The sequence below is a fragment of the Sarcophilus harrisii genome, chromosome 3 (genome assembly GCF_902635505.1).
Source record: "Sarcophilus harrisii chromosome 3, mSarHar1.11, whole genome shotgun sequence".
Classification (NCBI taxonomy): Eukaryota; Metazoa; Chordata; class Mammalia; order Dasyuromorphia; family Dasyuridae; genus Sarcophilus; species Sarcophilus harrisii.
This window is the reverse complement of record NC_045428.1, coordinates 563,968,451-563,989,400: the sequence shown is the minus strand read 5'-3', so window position 1 is coordinate 563,989,400 and position 20,950 is coordinate 563,968,451. Positions and strand designations below refer to the sequence as shown.

At 37.7% G+C, this 20,950-nt stretch overlaps 1 protein-coding gene across 1 annotated transcript in view; it reads left to right on the top strand.

The window, feature by feature from the left end:
* MICOS10 (mitochondrial contact site and cristae organizing system subunit 10) overlaps positions 1–20,950 on the top strand; it is a 123,868-nt gene that overhangs the window by 77,383 nt on the left and 25,535 nt on the right. Inside the window, exon 2 of the mRNA XM_031962737.1 lies at positions 37–466. Coding sequence (XP_031818597.1) covers positions 403–466 — 64 coding nt within the window. The 5' untranslated portion in view covers positions 37–402. The remainder of the gene's footprint in view (positions 1–36; positions 467–20,950) is intronic.

Here is a 20,950-nt window from a genome sequence, read left to right as displayed (position 1 = left end):
GAAATGAATGACATGAATGAACTTGTCATTTCCCAGAGCCGGAGGCGGCGGGCACGTAGGAGAACTCACACCGAGGGGCTTCCCGGACCATCAGAAGGCCGTGATCTCGCCCAGAAGCCGGCCTGTCACTGAGCTCTCGGCAGACCAGGCTCCAAGGTCAGGCCAGGCAGGCTGACAGACTGTCACCTTGACGACAAGCCGAGAGGACATCCGGAAAAAGGCGGAGCCAGCAGGTCAATCTCGCGATAGTTGCTCCCGCGGCCCTCTCCCTCTGAGCTCGGAGTGAAGGTGGCGGATATCTCGCGAGACTTTGCCGGTGTCTGGGCGCTCGGGCCGGCTGGGAGGGAGCGGAGGCTGGTGTTGAAACTGGAGCTGGAGCGGCCGCGGCTACTTTTGGGGAACATGTCGGACTCAGACCTCGGCAGGAAGTGGGACCGGTGCTTGGCCGACACTATCGTGAAGCTGGGTAAGGATCCGGAGCCCGGGGTCAGGCCTGGCGAGGCGGGGGCGGCGCGGCCCGTGGGCGGGACTGCGGGCCTGGGAGGGTTGGGGGGGCGCGACCGGGGCCTCCTGGGCCTTGGAGCGGGAAGGGGCGGTGGGAGAGTCGCTGTCGGGGAAAGCGAGGCAGGGGCTCCGGGGATCCGAACTCTCCAAGGAGTCCCCCCGCCACACCTCCTCCAGGGCCCAGAGCCCCCTGACAGGCGTCAGCCAGTACTGATCCCGTGCCCGGTGCGGGGGGTGGGGCGCGGACCCAAGCGCTGTCACCGTCCCCACGCAGATTGGGTGGAGGGGACCGCACGCACGTGCCTCGGTGTGCTCGCAAGTGCCCTCGGTGCCACGTGGGGCGCGGGCAGAAGAGGCTCCTTGGGCAAAGGGCTCGTAGGCGTCCGGAGGGACGAGAGCGGCATCTCACCCCAGGCGAACGGGGGCCCTTCGCTCAGCCCTCCGCCCTGGGCCACCTGGGTGACCCTCTCCCCTGGCTTTTTTAGCGCATTATCTATGGCTCTGTGCTTTTGCTGCCGAGCGTTTGACCATAAGAGTCTCTGCTTGTTTTTGATTCCCCCCCAATACTCAGTTATTCTCCTTGCTCACAATTACTTTGTACATTTTTCACGCCTTCCTCAGGAACAAGTTTCTCCGCAGCACTTACTTTTCTTTGTCTCTCCCGCACATAGTGCCTGGCCCGTAGTGAATGCTTGTTTCCTGACATGAGCATGTGAATGAGTGGGTGTGTGAGTCCAAAGGTGGGTGAATGGGTGGTGGAGCATTTTGTGTGAAGAACAGCAAATAAGTCACTGTGAGATGTGCAGGATGAATGGATGGCATCGCTTGTGAAGAGCTTAAAAGGCTAAAATGTGATGCTTCTGTTGTATCTTAGAGAGAATTCATTGTTCAGAAAAGAGGGAAATGGTCAGAGCTACGTTTTAGGAAAATCGTAGCAGTTACTTGGGAGAGATCTGAGGTAGAGAACACGAAGGGGAGACTTATTGCAATAGTCCTGGAACTAGGGTAGTGGCTGTGTGAATGATAGATGTGGAAAAGAGCAACAAGATTTGGTCCTTCATGCATGAGAATGAGGGCAAAGACTGGAGCATGCCATTGAGGTTGTGAGCTCCACTGGAGGGAGTGTGGACCCCTCTGCAGTTGGTGATGTGGTTTCCTTGGTCAGGAGAAACTAGGCCTGTGTATCTCATCTGGCAATCATCTATACAGAGATGATAATTGGAGGTCATTGCTTAAGTCAGGGGTCCTCAAACTTTTTAACTAGGGGGCCATTTCACTGTCCCTCAGACTGTTGGAGGGCCGGACTATAGTAAAAACAAAAACTTTGTTTTGTGGGCCTTTAAATAAAGAAACTTCACAGCCCTGGGTGAGGGGGCCCATGGGCCGTAGTTTGAGGACCCCTGCTAAGTGAATAGAGAGAAAACAGAAGATAATCTGGAACAGAAACTTAATGGAACAGAGAAAGGGTTAAAGGAGAATAAATTGCAAGAAGCAAACAGGTAAGAGAACCATGAGAAAGGTTGGGTCATGAAAATCCTCAGATGAGAAAGTATCTGGGAGAAAGTGGTCAGCAGTGTCACACTCTGGAGAAGTCAAGGATGATAGAGATGATTGAGACTATCTGTTTGCCCGCTTTGAAGAGAGCAGTTTCATTTGAGAAGGAATATACTGTGGTAGAGAAGTCAGTGAATTTTTGGTACTTAGGCTTGGGTCTAAATTTGAGTGAGACAACTATTTAACCTTGGACATATTTTCTCTTAAAAAGATAAAAAGAGAAGTTTAAATTCCCTGATCTTGTCTGGTTTCAGTTTTATGATCAGTCACTAGTCAATGAATATTTATTCATGTGCCATGTGCCACGTATTGGAGATACAAAGAAAGGCCAAAGATAATCCCTGCTCTCAAGGAACTCCTAGTTTAATGGGGAAGACAACATTCAAATAACTCTGTATGAACAAGCCATATACAGGATAAATAGGAAATAATCCAAAGAGGGAAAACATATTAAGAAGGATGGGAAAGACTGTGTAAAAGATGGAATTTAGCTGGGACTGGAAGCCCCAGAAAGCCAGGAGGCAGAGATGAAGAGGCAGAACCTTCTAGGCATGAGGGACAGCTACAGTTGGCATTACACCATTTTGATTAAGGAATAGTAAGAAGGCCAATGTCCCTGGATTTTTTTTTTTCAAAATACATATAAAAGATAGTTTTTAACATTCATTCTGTAAGATTTTGTGTTCCAAATTTTTTCTCCCTTCCTCCCCTCTCCTCAAGACAAGCAAGCAGTTTGACATAGGTTCAACATATGCAATTCTAAACATTTCCATATTTGTTTCAATCCACATTCAGTCTTCCTAGTTCTCTCTCTGGGTGCAGATGGCATTTTCCATCTCAAGTCTATTAGAGTTGTTTTGGATCACTGAATTGCTGAGAAGAGCTAAGCCTATCATAGTCGATCATCACACAATCTTGGTGTTACTTTGTACAATATTCTCTGGTTCTGTTCACTTCACTGAACATCAGTTCATGTAAGTTTTTCCAGGCTTTTCTGAAATCAGCCTCCTCATTATTTTAGAACAATGATGTTCATTACACTTACATATCACAGTATGTTCAGCTATTCCCCAGTTGATGACCATCCACTTAATTTCCAAATCTTTGCCACTTCAAAAGGGCTGCTACAAACATTTTTGCACACAAAGGTCCTTTCTTTTTTATGATCTCTTTGAGATATAGATCCAATAGTACAGTGTTTGAGGATTGAAGATTAGGAGAAGGATGCTTAAGGTATGAGGAGACAGGAAGTTGGAGCAGAGGGTCATATTATAAATGGTTTTGAATGTCAGGCAGAGAGGGGATTCTGTATTTGATTATGTGGTAATAGGGAGCAACTCGAGTTTATTGAATAGGGAATTGACATGGTCAGGATTTACTTTTTATGACATTCACTTTGGTGACTGATTAGAAGATTATCTGGAATGGAGACACCTGTGGCAGGCATACTGACCTCCAGCTACTGCAGTAATCCAGACGAGTTGATGGTTTGTGAGGAGGGGACATATTGGAGAGCTGGCAGAGAGGTGAAATTGGACAGGCCTTCATAAGATTGAATATTGGGGGGGGGGGAGGAGAAGGGGAGAAAGTGAGCTGGCTAGGGTGACATCTAAGAGGAAACAAAGTCAGGACTTGAACACAAGGCTTCCTAATTCTAAAGACTGAGCCTGTAGTCATTATGTTGTATTTCCTCTAGAGATCATTTAGAGGTTTAAAATGACAGCAGAATACCAAAATAAGGTCAAAATGGGTATATGATTTGAGTGTAAAGGGTGATACCATAAGCAAATTAGAAGAGCAAGAGCTAGTTTACCTATCAGATATTTGGTGAAAGGAGGAATTTATGACCAAAGAACTAGAGAACATTATGAAATGCAAAGTGGACAGTTTTGATTACATTAAATTAAAAAGTTTTTGCACAGATTGTTGGAGGGGATGCGGGAAAACTGGGACATTGATGCATTGTTGGTGGAGTTGTGAACGAATCCAACCATTTTGGAGAGTAGTTTGGAACTATGCTCAAAAGTTATCAAACTGTGCATACCCTTTGATCCAGCAGTGTTACTACTGGGATTATATCCCAAAGAGATTATAAAGAAGGAAAGGGACCTGTATTTGCACAATGTTTGTGGCAGCCCTTTTTGTAGTGGCTAAAAATTGGAAACTGAATGGATGTCCATCAGTTGGAGAATGGTTGAATAAATTGTGGTATATGAAAATTATGGAATATTACTGTTCTGTAAGAAATGACCAACAGGATAATTTCAGAAAGGCCTGGAGAGACTTACATGAACTGATGCTGAGTGAAATGAGCAGGACCAGGAGATCATTATATACTTCAACAACAATACTATATGATGACCAATTCTGATGGATCAGGCCCTCCTCAGCACCGAGATCAACCAAATCATTTCTAATGGAGCAGTAATGAACTGAACTAGCTATGCCCAGAAAAGAACTCTGGGAGATGACTAAAACCATTACATTGAATTCTAATCCCTATATTTATGCACACCTGCATTTTTGATTTCCTTCACAAGCTAATTGTACAATATTTCAGAGTCTGATTCTTTTTCTACAGCAAAATAACATTTTGGTCAGGTATACTTATTGTGTATCTAATTTATATTTTAATATATTTAACATCTACTAGTCATCCTGCCATCTAGGGGAGGGGGTGGGGGGGGTAAGAGGTGAAAAATTGGAACAAGAGGTTTGGCAATTGTTAATTCTGTAAAGTTACCCATGTATATATCCTGTAAATAAAAGGCTATTAAATTAAAAAAAAAAAAAGTTTTTGCACAAACAAGATTAAAAGAGAAGTGCAAAGCTGGGAAATAAGTTTTTACAGCCATTGTTTCTGTTAAAGACCTCATTTCTAAAATATATAAAGATCTCTGTTGAATTTATAAGAATACAAGTCATTTCTCAATTGATAAATTATCAAAGGTTATGAGCAATTTTCAGATGATGAAATTAAAGCCATCTATAATTGTATGAAAAAATGTTCTAAGTCACTATTGATTAGAGAAATGCAAATTAAAACAACTCTGAGATACCACCTCAGACCTCTCAGATTGATAAAGATCACATGAAAAGACAATACTAAATGTTGGAGGGATTGTGGAATGTATTGTTGGTAGATTTGTGAAATGATCCAAACATTCTGAAGAGCAATTTAGAACTATGCATACCCTTTGATCCTACTGGGTCTGTTTCCCAAAGAGATCATAAAGGAGAGCGAAGGATCGACATGTGCAAAAATGTTTGTAGCCTCTTTTTTTGTGGTGACAAAGAATTGGAAATTGAGGGGATGCTCAATAATGGAATATTGTTGTTTTATAAAAATGATGAACAAGCTGATTTTAGAAAGACCTACAAAGATTTACCTGAACTGATGCTGAGCAAAACAAACAGAACCAGGAATACATGGTACACAATAACAGCAAAATTATGCCAATGATCAAGTATGAAAGACTTGGTTCTTCATAGTAGTTCAGTGATCCAAGGCAGTCCCAATAAAATTGGACTAGAAAACACCCTCTACAGCCAGAAAGAGAACTATGGAGATTAAATGTAAATCAATACATGCTATATATACTTTTTCTCCTTTTTCTTCTGTTTTTTTTTTTCCTCTCATGATTTTTCCCTTTTGTTCTGATTTTTCTCTCCCAACGTGATTCATAAAGAAATGTGTATTTAAAAAGTTAATATACATGTAACCAGAAAAAAAAAAATAAAACAATTAGTTTTTTAAAATGTGGATGGGAAGAAAAATAGATAAAATGACAGCAAAGTGTAATGAGAAAAATATTAGAACTTTTATCAACCTACTAATCCTCTATTAAGTTATTTGTAAAGCACTGTAAGACAGAAATATAAATACAAAAGCAGAATAGCCTATGTCTTCCAGAAGTTTATATTTTCCTCAGGAATAATAATAAAAACAACACATTTATGACTAAGTACATTCAAAATACATACAAGGTAATGGTAAGAACTGAGACAATCAAAAAAGACCTCTTGAAGGAAGCAGCACATGAGCTGTGTTGTGAAAGAAACTTGGAGTTACAAGGGACAAACGAGAATGGAGGTAAGCCAAGCACAAAGAAGAGCCTATGCAAAGGCTTGGAGGTAGGAGATGAACTATACAGAGAAAAGCAAGTAAGACCTTTGACTGGGGTTGAGGGGGGTAGAATGAGTGAGGGGCTGAAAAGGTAATGTGAAGGTAGGCTGTAGTCTGAAGGTGAAGGGCATTAAGTATCAAAGAAAGGAGCTTGTATTTTATTCCTGAGCAGTAGCTAAACAGGTAGATAATGCTCTGTGCCTGGCATTTCACTTCACCCTAAGGAGAAAAGCACAAGAAAGCAAGACTGCTTACACAAGGAACTTATATTCTTGTGGTAGTGTTCAGTCACCTCTGATTCTTCGTAACCCCATTTGGGGTTTTCTTGGCAGAGCTACTGACATGGTTTGCCATTTGGCATTTATTTCCCTAGATCATTTTACAGATGAGGAAACTGGGGCAAGCAGGGTGAAGTGACTTGCCCAGGGTCACAGTGCTTATAAGTTTTTGAAGCTGCATTTGAACTCACTTTTTTCTGACTCCAGACCAGGTGTTCTATCTACTTGTCCACCTAGCTTCTCATGGGGCAGACACATATTGAGGGAAGGAGGAAATTGCTGTCAAGAAAGTTGAGAAGTAAGCCACAGAGTCGAGATATGGGGGTAAGGAAGAGGGATGGAGTCCAATGTTGCCTTTAGGAATCCAGAAGCTCTGATGACAGTTCCAGCTCTGACTTTGATATAAATAGAAATGATCATAATGAAGAAAGGGCAAAAATCTCTTTAGCACTCTTCAGCCTCATTTTCCTAATCTGTAAAATGTAGATAAAACTTCTTGCACAACCTCTATACAAAATTATTGTGAGAAAAGTGCTTTATTAACAAAGAAATTCATCTCACTTTCTAAAATAACCTGCAGTCTTGACTGAACTTTGTCACTCCTTTACACCAGAATGTTTATTTGTGATTCCCTTGTGGGATCCTTTGGGAACATTGCTCACAATTCATGTCATTGAGGATATGGTCCAAAGGAGTGCTGAGTATAGGGGGAAAAGCACTGAATTTTGGATAAGAAAATTTGGGCTTGGTTTCCATTTGTTTCAGATAACAAGCAGCTCAGTGATCATGATCAGGATACTTCACTTTTTCTTCACATGTAATAAGGGATGAAAGAGGTATCCTGGGGAATGGGGAGATTGTTGTACTAAATCAGAGGTACTTAACTTGGAGGTGGTGAACTTTTTGAAATGTATTAATTGTATTTCAATATTTTTGTTTCCTCTGTACAGACTACTTGCTTTGTGTAAATTTGCATTATACAAATTCAACTTTATGGAAAGAGCTTTGAAAGAAATCTGCACTCTTAAAAAAAAAAAACCAAACATGTTAACTTTATATACTGTGTTTTTCTCTCTCTTTCTCTGCTCTTGCACCTCACCTTAGCACTCTGTGACCTCCCATCTTCACCCCTTCAACTCCCCAATCAAGAAAAAAAGCCCAAAGCCTGCAAATGAAAGCAGAAAAATGGATGTACCACTAGCCTGGATTGGGGGCTTGACTTGAGCCCTCTGGTGCAGAGATTTTCCCCCCATTCCACCAGTCGGCCCTGTGTCTAAACCCTGCTGTTTCTCTCTGTTTCTCTGCACTCAGGTACCCACATGTCTGTCCCCTATCGCCTCCTATCTGTGACTGTCCAGTCCCCATATGTATTTCTTTTGGGTCCAGATAGGCCTATGTAGGTACTGGCCATTACTCCCTCTTGTTCTTCCTGCTCTCAATTCTCAGTCTCATGCATGTTCTTTGTTCTGGCCCCCTCTTTCCACAGGTGTGACTACTTTTTCCTGAAAATTTACATTAGATAAAAATCATTTCATGTAGAGATCTGCAGAATTTACATAAAACAAGAACTGCTTGTGATCCTAAATATTTTGTTCTACTTATTTAGAAAGTGTCCCGAGAAGAGGTTCATAGGCTTCTCTACCAGATAATCTCTAAAATCATAGAAGATAAGCTGCTTTCTCCTGGCTGTCTTTCTAGCTGTCTTACAAAGTCCTTCTGAGTCTCCTTTAATTGATCTTGATCCTGGCCACTAATGTTGGGTATTTATAGGGCTCTACCCTAGGCTTCCTTCTTTACTCTTGACACAATTTCACTTGGTGACCTCATCAGCTCCCAGGGTTTCAATGATATTCTCTTTGCTAATGATTCTCAAATCTATTTATCCCTAAAATTTTTTCTGACCTGGGTCTTGCAAATCCAACTGCCTTTCAATTGGATATCCTATCGACACCTTAAATTCAACAGTTTAGTCCAAAACTGGACTCATTATCTTTTCCCCCCAAATCCTTCTCTTTTAGTTGTTTATCAGCCTCCTTAGAATCTATAGATAAGCCATTTAACCTTTCTGTGCCCCAGACACTCAATCTTGGAGAATTTAAGGTGCAGATTGTTTGCTGATCATTTGTCAGTGGAAGGAGTGTCCATGTGAGAAGTGTTTCCACATGACTAACAGATCTGAGCTTCTACTTCCCCTTTCTTCTTACCCCCCATAAATACCCACACAAATACATGTATGTTTCTACATACATACACATACATACATATACATATACACACATATATTTGCTGATGTATCTGAAACAATCATTCAAGTGTGAGGTAAATTTGAAGGAACTTGGTTTAAAAATTATTGATCCTTAATTCCCCTTACTCCAGTGATTGATTAGGTTGGAAAGGCATTAATGAATCAAGAGTTCCTGTTGTCTTCAAGTTTTGAAAAGATCTAGTGCTTTCCATAAGAAAAACCAAATATCACAAGAAACAAAATGGCTAAAAATTTACACTATCTTAGCTACTTAATCAAAATTAAGTGCTTGCTAAGGAGGAATGTAGTCGTTGTGCCTGGAGGTAGTAAATCTACATTTTTCTTTTGACTTTTTTTTGTATTTCAAATTTCTTTCTCATCTTTGGTTTGAAAATATTCTGTCCCATTAAAGATACGTTATTTCTTTATAGGATAATAGTCAGATTTGTAGGGTAAGTTATTCTTTGTTATAAACCTATCTCTTGTTTTTTGAAATGTAGTATTCAATTGTTGTTTTAAAGAAATGGTGAGCGGGCTGATTTCAGAAAAATCTGGAAAGATTTATGTGAACTAATGCTAAGTGAAGCAAGCAGAACCAGGAAAACATTGAACACAGCAATAATAAGATTATATGATGATCAACTATGATAGATTTAGCTCTTCTTGGCAGCTAATACGGTGATCCACGTGATCCTGTAGACTTAGGGAGGAAAATGCTATCCATATCCAGAGAAAGAACTGTAGATATTGAATGTGCATTAAAGCATACTATTTTCTCCTTTTTTCTTTGTTTTGTTTTGTTTTGATTTTTTTTCCCCAACAGGGTTCATATGGAAATGTGATAAAAATGAATGTACAAGTTTAATCTATATCAGATTGCTGTCTTGAGGAAGGGGAGGTAAGGGAGGGAGGGAGAAAAAACAATTTGGAACTCAAATCCTTGATGTTGAAAATCATCTTTAATGGAAAAATAATATCTACTAAAATAAAATTAATTAAAAAAGAGATGTGTAGTATTCAACATCTCCTTTTGTATATAGTAGATTTGTGATCCTAACTGTAATTTCTTGAAACTTGAACTTCTTTTTGGATGCTTGCAATGTTTTTTTCTTTGACTTGGAAAGTTTGGATTTTGATGGTAACATTCTTGAGACTTTTCCTTCCAACATTCCTTCCCACCCCTATCCTGTAACTGGTAGGTTCTGTCTACCTTTATTTTGCCTGAGATGCCTTCTAACCCAGAATTGATAGTCCTTAATATGATACAGGAATGGTTTGGTGTTAAACAGGGATAAGGGAATGGACTTGGGATTTTAATGTTATAGGAAACTCCTGGGTGAGGAAAAGCCCCAGACCAGTTCAGATCAGTGTCAGAGTGGCCTACGGCTCTTTGAGATTACAGGATTTGCTCAGGCTCACATAGCCAGAGCCTTTCTAGTTCTAAAGCTGGTTCCTTATCCACTATGCTTAGCTTTCTCTAATCCAGGGCTGCTTCAACTTTTTTGCCCAAGAAACGTTTACATGAACCTGGGTATATAAGTATATAGAATAGGTATACAAACTAACATAAACAAATTATGATAATAAATCATAATTTATGACCCCACATTCAGTTATAGGACCCCATATGGGATCAAGACTCACAGTTTACTAAGTTGGTCTCTAATCAGTGAAGATCTATTGGAATAGCTGCATTTTCAGTCAGAAGTAGATGTGAACAGGGGCAGATAATTTAGGTGTTGAGAAGTCTAAATCAAAGCCAGAAGTGGCATGGTATTGTGAAACAGGATCTGAGAAAGTCCCAAGGATAAGGAGATCTAAATTATCCTGCAGGTGAAGCACCTTTCATCTTTTCCTTTCCTTTTCGTTCCTTCATCGCCCTATATTCTGTTTTACCAAATCCTGCTTATTTTTCAAGATTCAGTTTAGGATCTGTCTTTTTCATGAACCTTTTTGAGATTATTTTAGCCCACACTGATCTTTCACCTCTTTGAATCGCTGTTCCATTCACAGTCTTCTGAATAGGAATTTTAACTAGATGGTATTTTCTGAGGTCCTCCAACTGTTAATCTTATGATCCATACACACCTACTATCTGTGTAATAGTTATCTGTGTTTTGTTATAAAGTGTCCATTGTGTGTCCATTTTAATCACTTTGTCTCTCTGGTTGCCCTTCTGTTGTCTTGAATGCTGAGCAGACCAGGTTACCTACTGAGTCTTTTATCAACTTGTCAAGCATCAAATGCAAGGCATTGAGCTAAGGGATGCGAAGAAAACAACAAACCTGCCCTCAAGAAGCTCCCATTCTAGTTGGGGAGGCAACATATAAATAACTAGATATAGACAAATCTGTACAGTATAGTACAGTACTCTCAGAGAGTAAAAGACCAGCAGCTAGGGGAACTGAAAAAGACTTCCTTTCAGCATTCGAACTGAATCTTGAAGGATGTCAAGAAAACTAAGGAAGAGTTGAGGAGGGAGAGTCTTTTAGGTATAGTAACAATAGGTACAAAGGTTCAGAGATTGATCCTGGAAGTAGTAAGGAGCCACTATAATTTATTGAATGGGTTAGGGAGGTGATATCAGATGTGTTTTGCCAGCTGAGTGTAAGATGGAATGAAATGGGGAGAGATTTGAGACCTTTTAGAATCTATTGATGTCTGCTCAAGAGAGTGATGATGGGTCTATAAGAGGGTGGTAGAAGTGTGAGAGAGAAGGGAATATATAGAAGAGGTGCTGTAAATTTAGAAATGATATAATTTGGCAATGGACTAGATAGTTAAATGGAGTGAAGGAGAATGAGGAGAATAGATTTTGAACTAGGGTGTCTTGAAAGCAATAGGAAATTTGAGAAATAGGGAAGGTTTGGGAAGAAAGAGGAATTTTACTTTGAAAATGTTGGTATGGCTTATGGTCATGTGGGATTGAAGCTCAGATAGAGCTGGGAAACATTTACACAGACATTGATTCTGTCAAAATTGATATTACCAAGTGAGATCATATTAATAACTGTAAAAAATATTATTTCATTTGATTCTCACAACACCCCTGGGATATAGGTGCTCTTGTTGATCTTATATAGATGAGGAATCAGAGTTAGACAGCTTTTGGCTTGTTCAGGGTCTTGTAACTAGAAAGTGTCAGAAGCTGGATTCAGGTTTTCCTGACTATCTAGAGGCCTCTAGTATAGAAGGAAACCTACTGATAGCCCAGGGTAGCCCCTCAGGGGACATCCTGAGAATGGGCTTGACCAGAATGAAGAACAATCAGAACATTGAGTAGAACCAGGGGAAAATGGTATTATAACCCATGAGAAAAGACTGGGAGAGGGGTGAACAAGTGTGAGGTTGAGAAGTATGAACACTGAACTAACAGATCATTTCTAACTTTGGCCCAAGCAATTTCAATTGAATAATGCTTGGGGTTGAAGTTCTTGCTGAATAAATGAAAATTTATTAGCATTTAGTAATTTACATTTGAAGTTAAGCATTTTATAGAATTCTACCAGTGTATTGGTTTTTAAATTTTTTTGGATCTTGTATACTTCTGGACTTTTTATCAGTTTTTTAATTCAATGGGGTATATAAATTCCCATTAGGAAATTGTAAGTGATTTTTAAGGAGTGTTTGGACTAGTTAAGTCAATGATCATAAACCAAAGAATTCTTTTGTATTTTTTGGTTTAGATTGTGATAGGTCTATTTGCAGAACATTAAAATAGAGTGAGGAATATTATATTTTATGAATGCTAGTGTCATGTCAACAATCATAACTTTATTTTTACTAAATTTGTGAATTCATTTAAAAATGTTATCAGCTAATTTTTCTTGTACAGCATGATAATTGTGGAAATATGTATAGAAGAATTGCACATGTTTAACTTATATTGGATTACTTGCTATCTAGGGGAGAAAGGGGGTAGGGGGAAGGGAGGGAGAAAAATTTGGAACACAGGGTTTAGCAAGGATGCATGCTGAAAACTCTGCTTAAATTGAAAATACAAAGCTGCTATTTAAAAAAAAATAAAATAAAAATGTTATCAGGCTTCATTTGTTATGTGTGTTTAACATTTAATTAAAGGGATTTGCAATTTATTTTTGGTGATTTTGTTTTTTGTAAAGTTTCAGGGTCTTAGTAATGAAAATAGAAAATGTCTAACATACTATTAGAGCTACTTCTTGAGGCAAAACTGGATCTACTGCCAAGAAAGCCCAGTTTCATTCACATTATATTTGGATAACTGCCTATCGACCCTCAGAACAAATCTTAGATCTTATTTGAGCTCAAGGGTAGTGACAAAATCCTAAAATGTCTGAAGAGATAATCATAGAATATTTGAACTGGAAGAAATCTTGCTACCTTCTTTAGTGGCAGGGCTTGGATGTGTTTTTCAGTACCATTTTTGGGGTGCTAAACTACTGGATGGGTTGGTATAAGGAATGAGAAGATGAGGGGCCATAGTTTTTTGAAGCAATAGAAAGTATATATTCATTAGATTTACTTGTGATGACAAAATGATTAATGAATCATTTTTGAAAAATGATTTTTGAGATGCATAGAAAGATCATATCAGCATGTTTGGATGATGAGTTGAATGTAATAGTATCTCAAAGAAATCAAAGAGGAAAAGTGTGTGTGTGTGTGTGTGTGTGTGTGTGTGTGTACTCTTTGTGATAACCAAAAATGGGAAACTAAGGCCTCTTGAGGATTGGTTGAAGAAATTATGGGATATTATACCATAAGAAATGAAGTCATCAAATCACTAGGTGTTTATTAATAAGCCTTTGTGCCAGGTACTGTGCTAAGTATTGGGAATATGAGTGAAATAGACAATTTTAGAGGAAACTAAGATTTCTATGGACTGATAAGAGAGTTAAATGAGCAGAACTAGAACAATTTCTGCATTGATAACATTAAAAAAAACTTTGAAAACTTTTAGGATTCTAATAAGTGAAATTATAATTCACAAATCTAGAAGAATGAAACACACCATTCACTTTGTGACTGAGAGGTGATGAAGTTAAAATGCAGAAAGAGACATGAAATTTTGGACATGGCCAATGTGAGAGTTTATTTTGTAGCACTGTGTAGTTATGTAACAGGGACTTTATTTTTCATTGTGGGGGTGTTTTAATTTGCTAAGTTGTGGGGGTGGGGTGGGGTGGGAGGGAGACATTATTATTTTGGAAAAATAGTAGCCAGTGTAGTTTTTAACTTTGGCTAAAACCTCAGCTTCATAAATACAGTATAAAGGAGGCATAACTAGACTACAGCTTCTATGAAAAAGATCTGGGAGTTTTAGTGAATCATAAGCCTAGTATGAATCAACAGTATGATATGGCTGTCAAAAAGACAGTATTCTGAGTTTGAAGTAAGATAGGCATAATATACAACAGACTGAGGAAGTTAAAGATGTATTGTTCTCAGCTTTGGTCCACTCATATCACATTTTAGGAAGATCATTGATCGAAAGGTCAAGGTTACTGGAAACCCTGCCAGGGTTAGGGTCATTTGAAGGAACAGGAACTATTTAGTCTGAAGAAGAGATCATTTGAGTTGGGAAAGTAGAAACAAAAGTTGGTGGAAATGAAAAGTCTTCAACTAATAGTTGATCATCTGGCACATGGGAAAAAGATAAGACTTGTTTTGCTTACACCTGGAGAGCAGAACTAGGGCTATTGTGTGGAAGGTGGCAGAGAGGCAGATTGAGGCAGAATGGAAGAACTTCCCAACAACTAGAACTTCTCCACAGTGGAAGGGCTGCCTAACATGTTGTACATTCTCTTACAGGAGATAGAAACCTGGTCTTGGAATTAGGAAGACTTGGGTTCAGATATTACCTCAGACACTTATTAGCTTTGTGACCCTGGGCAGATGACCAACTGTGGTTGCCTTGGAATGGCATAATAGTAAAATTCCTTGCCAAGAAATTTTACAGATGTGGATAATAATAGCTACCTCTCAAAGGTGTAATGATAAAATGAAATAATATACTTAAGGCTCTTTGTAAACCCTAAAATACCAGGAAGAAGCAGCAGAAGCAAATAGAACTAATACATGTTGAATAACCTTTTATTGGTATTATATATGAGTCTTTCAGATATGATTCTGTTTTATTTCCTAACATGACCTTTTTGTCATTTAGTTCTGAATGTTACAGTTTCACATTGTGCTTTCATACTAACTTGTTGTCTAAGTCACTGGAGACTTATTTGGAGATTAGAGGTTATGGAGAGACTCTTGTTTCATTGACTTTGAGGTCTTTAGAGAGGCCAAGGGAATATCATGTGTCTTATAATGAGTATGTCTTAATAGACTGGCTCCTAGATTGTGTGTGTGTGTGTGTGTGTGTGTGTGTGTGTGTGTGTGTGTGTGTAGGGTATTCATGCTTGATTCTTGGTCAGTTCTTGTTGAAAAGTGTTGTGCTCAACTAAAATACATGGATTCCTTTCTGTTCTCATTTAGTTTATTATTTTTAACTTTTTTGCAGTTCTACTCAGGGCCTTAAGTTTTTATTTATCTTTGTCTAGAGCTAAGAAGGGTTCATTGAGCTCCTTCACTATTATGATTTTATTGCCTATTTCTTCTTATAATATGATCAGCTTATCCTTTAAGGTACTGTTTCATTTACTATATTAAAAGAGTAATACTTGTTTCATCATCTATGCTTTTAATAGTGTAGTTTCCCTACTTACCTTTTTTTAAATATATGTTTTTATTGTCACATTGTTTGAAATCGTGATTACGGCCCTACTTTTTAAATTTACTAGAAGCCTAATTGCTTTTGCTATTATTTTAGTCCTGAAAACTCTGTTTCCCATAAACAATATATTGTTGGATTCTGATTTCTAATCCATTCTGATAATTTCTTTTGTTTTATGGGTGAATTTATCCTATTCAAAGCTCCAAATATTTATTTAGTGCCTGCTATGTGTATCAGGTATGAGTGCTAAGCCCTGGGCATAGATAAAAAGGAAGGCAAAACCAGATTCTGCCTTCAGGAAACTCATAATTTAATAGTTAACATTCATGGTTATGATTATTAATCATATTTTTCTCCCTGTCTTCTCGTATTTCTTTGTTCCCTGTCCCCCTTTTTACAGAGAAGGCTGTAAAAAGGAAAATAAAATTTTGTTTCAGCACTAATAAAGTATAATTGAAGTGACCTATTTGAATTCCTTTGCCATTCTCTTATCACAAATTTTTGTTCTTTTAATTTCTCTTTCACAATTCATCCTCTAACACTGTAGTTTTATTCTGCTTGTGACTTTTCCCCTCATTTAACCTGCCTGCATGATAAAATCTCACTTTTTTCCCTATCCTTAACTATTTCCCTGTTGAGTTTAATTTAATGTATTTCTACAGCAAAGTCTTTATATATGCTCAATTTTATTTTGTCCAGCTCAAAAGTGAGTCTTATGGGATAACCATGTCCTTTGTGTCTTTTTTCATGTTTCATTTCATGCAGATCTTATATGAATTAGTAAATGCTCTCTCCTTTTCCTTCTCAGTGTATTCCTTTCCCGTTTCTCTCCTAAGTTCATCAAAGCCCCAAAACTCAGCCTCAAAGCTGCCTGTCTCTTAGTTAACTTTATCCGTGACCCTTTTGGGGCAGATAGGTTATTCAAAGTATCCTCCAGTTGATCAAATGTATTTTAGCTTTCAGTTTTTCTTGACTACTCATTCCTTCATTCTGACTTTTTTATCTTAAAGACTTGGAAATTTTCTGTTTCATAAAACATCAATTTTTCTCCCTCTGTCATTTTGTTGTTTGCTAGGTTATCCCTATTGGTGTGAGCCTTTATCTTTTACCCTTTTCTCACTTTGTTTTTTACCTTTTTTTCCTCAATTTTTTTAGTAATATTAGTTTATGAAGGAAGCATTACCAAGTGGAATCAGTCGTGATAAAAGAGATATGTTGTGAATCATCGAGATTTCACTTCCTCCATTCTTTTCCCTTGTCTTTCTTTGCTTATATCTGATTTTTGTACAATATACTACACTTTCTGGGTGAGTAAAAAAGAAACATTTTCTCTTTCTTTGATCGGTTTTGATTATAAACTTAGCTATGATGAAAGTGGTTCAAAGGATATGCATACATATTTAGTAACTTTCTGTGTATAATTCCAAATTGCTTTTCAAAATGGTTATTCAATTATTGTTCTGTAAGAAATGACCAACAAGATGATTTCAGAAAGGCCTGGAGAGACTTAAACGAACTGATGCTGAGTGAAATGAGCAGGACCAGGAGATCATTATATACTTCAACAACAATACTATATGATGACCAGTTCTGATGGACCTGACCATCCTCAGCAAGGAGATCAACCAAGTCATTTCCAATGGAGCAGTAATGAAATGAACCAGCTACTGAACCAGCTACACCCAGAGAAAGAACTCTGGGTGATGACTAAAAACCATTACATTGAACTCCCAATCCCTATATTTATGCCCACCTGCATTTTTTATTTCCTTCACAAGCTAATTGTACAATTAAAAAAAATGGTTATTCAAATTCATAAGTCCATCATTATTACATCAGTGTACCTATTTTCCCCACAGTCTTTCTAACATTTGTCCTTTTTCTTTTTTGTCACCTTTGCTAACCTGATAAGTGTAATATGGAATTGCTTTAATTTGCAATTGTCTAGTTATTAATCATTTGGAACATTTTTTTTTTCTTTTGACTAAAGATAGCCATAAGACTTCTTCTCTTGAGAATTACCTTTTCATGTTCTTTGACAATTTTTTCATTTGGGAAATAGCCCTGATTCTTGTAAATTTGAATCACTTACTTCTGAGTTGAACATTTTAATTTTTATCAGTGACATTAGTAAAAGCATGAATAATTGGCTTCTCAAATTTGAAGGTAACAGAAAGACTGAGAGGGATAATTAACTTTTTTTTTATTACAGTAGGAAGAATTTTATTTTTTAAAAACCTGACATTTTAATGATTATATGTAATTACATGATACACATGTTTAAAATGAATGCATATTTACATGTAGGCATGTATATATATACACACATATTTATATACATATACAGGCATGTGTGTGTATATACATATTTCTATTTCTCCCTTAACCTGTCTGTGCTTCCTTCATCAATGCAATGAAGTCACTTATCTTTAACTTTCTGGTCATGGAGAGCTGCCATTGAAGTTAAATTGACTTGCAGTGTTCATACACATAGTGTATGATAGAGATAGGACATGAACCCAGATCTTCTTCACTGAAGATTAACCTCTTATCCACTATCCCAAACCTCTTTTTTTTTTTTTAATATATATATATTTCTTTACATTTGTGGTAGTAGCAAAGATTCAAGCTTTTTCAGTTATATAAGAAACTATTTTTAAAAGAGTAATATTAATATATATTATATATCTTTTTATTTACAAGATATACGCATGGGCAATTTTTCAGCATTGACAATTGCAAAACCTTTTGTTCCACCTTTTCCCCTCCTTCCCCCCATCCCTTCCTCCAGATGGCAGGTAAACCAATACATGTTAAATATGTTAAAGTATGTGTTGTACAATATATGTATACGTGAAAAATTGGACTTTGAATAACATACAATTAACCTGTGAAGGAAATAAAAAATGCAGGCAGACAAAAATAGAGGGACTGGGAATTCTGTGTGGTGGTTCACACTCATCTTCCAGAATTCTTTCACTGGGTATAGCTGGTTCTATTCATTACTGCTCTATTGGAACTGATTTGGTTCATCTCATTGTTAAAGAGGGCCACGTCCATCAGAATTGATCATCATATAGTATTGTTGTTGAAATATATAATGACCTCCTGGTCCTGCTCATTTCACTCAGCATCAGTTCATGTAAGTCTCTCCAGGCCTTTCTGAAATCATCCTGCTGGTCATTTCTTACAGAATAATATTCCATAATATGTGGAAAAGTGAAGAACTTACAGATTAAGCACATATTGATCAGAGACTGCTGTTAACTAAAGTAGCTCAGGTCTATAGGCCCCAGTCACGTGATTTTAGATGAGACCTGGACTGCATTCCATTGTCCAAAGAAGGAATTAAGTGGCCTAAGCTGTATATCACCTTTTTCACTGCGCCACTGACCTGATAGGGAGATAAAAGTTTATGTAACCAATCACAACCTATAGAGGGTGGGATTTTGGGGGTTCTTTGTCTGAAATGTATAAAAGTTGTAAGCATCTTCAAGTGAATGACTCTCTTCCTGTGGGTATCTTTGCTGTCCTTTTGGGCCCACAGGCCAGGACAGTCTGCTTCTCGAGATTCTAATAAATTCTTTCTGTACATCATTTGGAGTGACTCCTGAGTAGTCAGTTTCGGTAGGTGCAATTGCCTCAAACAATAACATTCATATACCACAATTTACTCAGCCATTCTCCAATTGATGGGCATCCACTCAGTTTCCACTTTCTGGCCACTACAAAGAGGGCTGCCACAAACATTCTTTCAAATACAGGTCCCTTTCCTTTCTTTAAAGATCTCTTTGGGATATAAGCCCAGTAGTAACGCTGCTGGATCAAAGGGTATGCACAGTTTGATAACTTTTGAGCATAGTTCCAAATCACTCTCCATAATGGCTGGTTCATAATTACACCAACAATGTATTAGTGTCCCAGTTTTCCCACATCCCCTCCAACATTCTGCATTATCTTTCCCTGTCATCCTAGCCAATCTGACAGGTGTGTAGTGGTATCTCAGAGTTGTTTTAATTTGCATCTCTGATTAATAATGACTTGGAGCATCTTTTCATATGGCTAGAAATAGTTTGAATTTCTTCATCTGAGAATTGTCTGTTCATATGCTTTGACCATTTGGGATAATTAACTTTTAACAGAATCAGAATTCTGAATTATCACAGACCAGACCACTATTTTGAATCAAGTATGATTATAATGAGATGTAATAAAGATAAATGCAAAGTCTTCTTGAATTTATAAAGAGGCCTTTGAAACTTTAGAAAAAGAATTTAAGGAAATAGTTGTTTTTCTTCAAAAGATTTGGGTGTCATATAGATGTGGGCTACCATCACATATTAGTGGCTCACCGAATATTGTCTTTTAGCTTGGCTGTAATGCAAACTGATAGCTTCATTGTTTCTCAAGATGATACTAATTTAGACTAGAAATAGAATGCCTCAAAGGTCTTTTAAGTTGTTTTGGTTTCAAATTATTCAATGCTAATTGTTGAATTAGCAAACGTTTTATTAAACAGCTCTATTTTCAGACAATAGTTAGACAGAAATATACTTTCAGTTTGTCACTCCAGTTTGGATAATGAAAAGTTGTGATTTTATTTTTGTAACATTTTCTGTTACCAACCTAGAATGATGTCGTTAGGTCCGTATGGAACATGAACGCAGATATTTGAAAGTTTTCTTTTGCCCTGATTTCATACTCTCAGAAAATGTGGTTTGAAACAGTTTATTAGTAAATATGCTGAACTGCTTAATTTGGCATATACATCCCAGTTTTGAAGCCAAGTAAAAATATAAAATAATATTTACTTATATGAAAATAATTTGTTAGGGTAATATTTTTATTTGTGAGTTCTAAACCACTAATGTAATGGAAGGTCAGTTTTAGATTAAACTTGACTTAAAGAAAAATGAATTGTTTATATTTATTTAGAAATATTGGGTGGTATAAATTGAGTTTGAGACTCAGAATCTGCCTTCAAAAGAATAAACAATGCAAACACTGAGCATATGAAAAACTTGTAACTGTGGATGGTCATGGTAGTAGCCAAGAGAATGTTAGAACTGGAAGGGGCGAAATTCAATATTTCAGCAGTTTGCAGAGGTTGTTGGTAGAAACGGTTAAAAATTTTCTTTTCAAAGTTGAAATAGGGCCCTTGCTGTCATGTAGGGAATATCTGGTAGGGGCTAGGAGTATGTGACAGACAGAAATAACCATAAGTATATACAACATGATGTAAAGCCATCACTGGATAAGAGATTGGTGGTAGGGATCAGTGCAGGAAAGGACTTTGCTTTTTAAACTTTGATTTCCAAATTCACTTTATTGAAAAGGCAAGCAATTTAATATAGGGTATACATGCATAGTCCTGCAATATGTATATTTCCATGTTAGTCATGTGTAAAAGAAAACATAAAAAAACTCAAGAAAAATAGTTTTTTGCATACCCTTTGATCCAGCAGCGTTACTACTGGGCTTATATCCCAAAGAGATCTTAAAGAAGGGAAAGGGACCTGTATGTGCAAGAATGTTTGTGG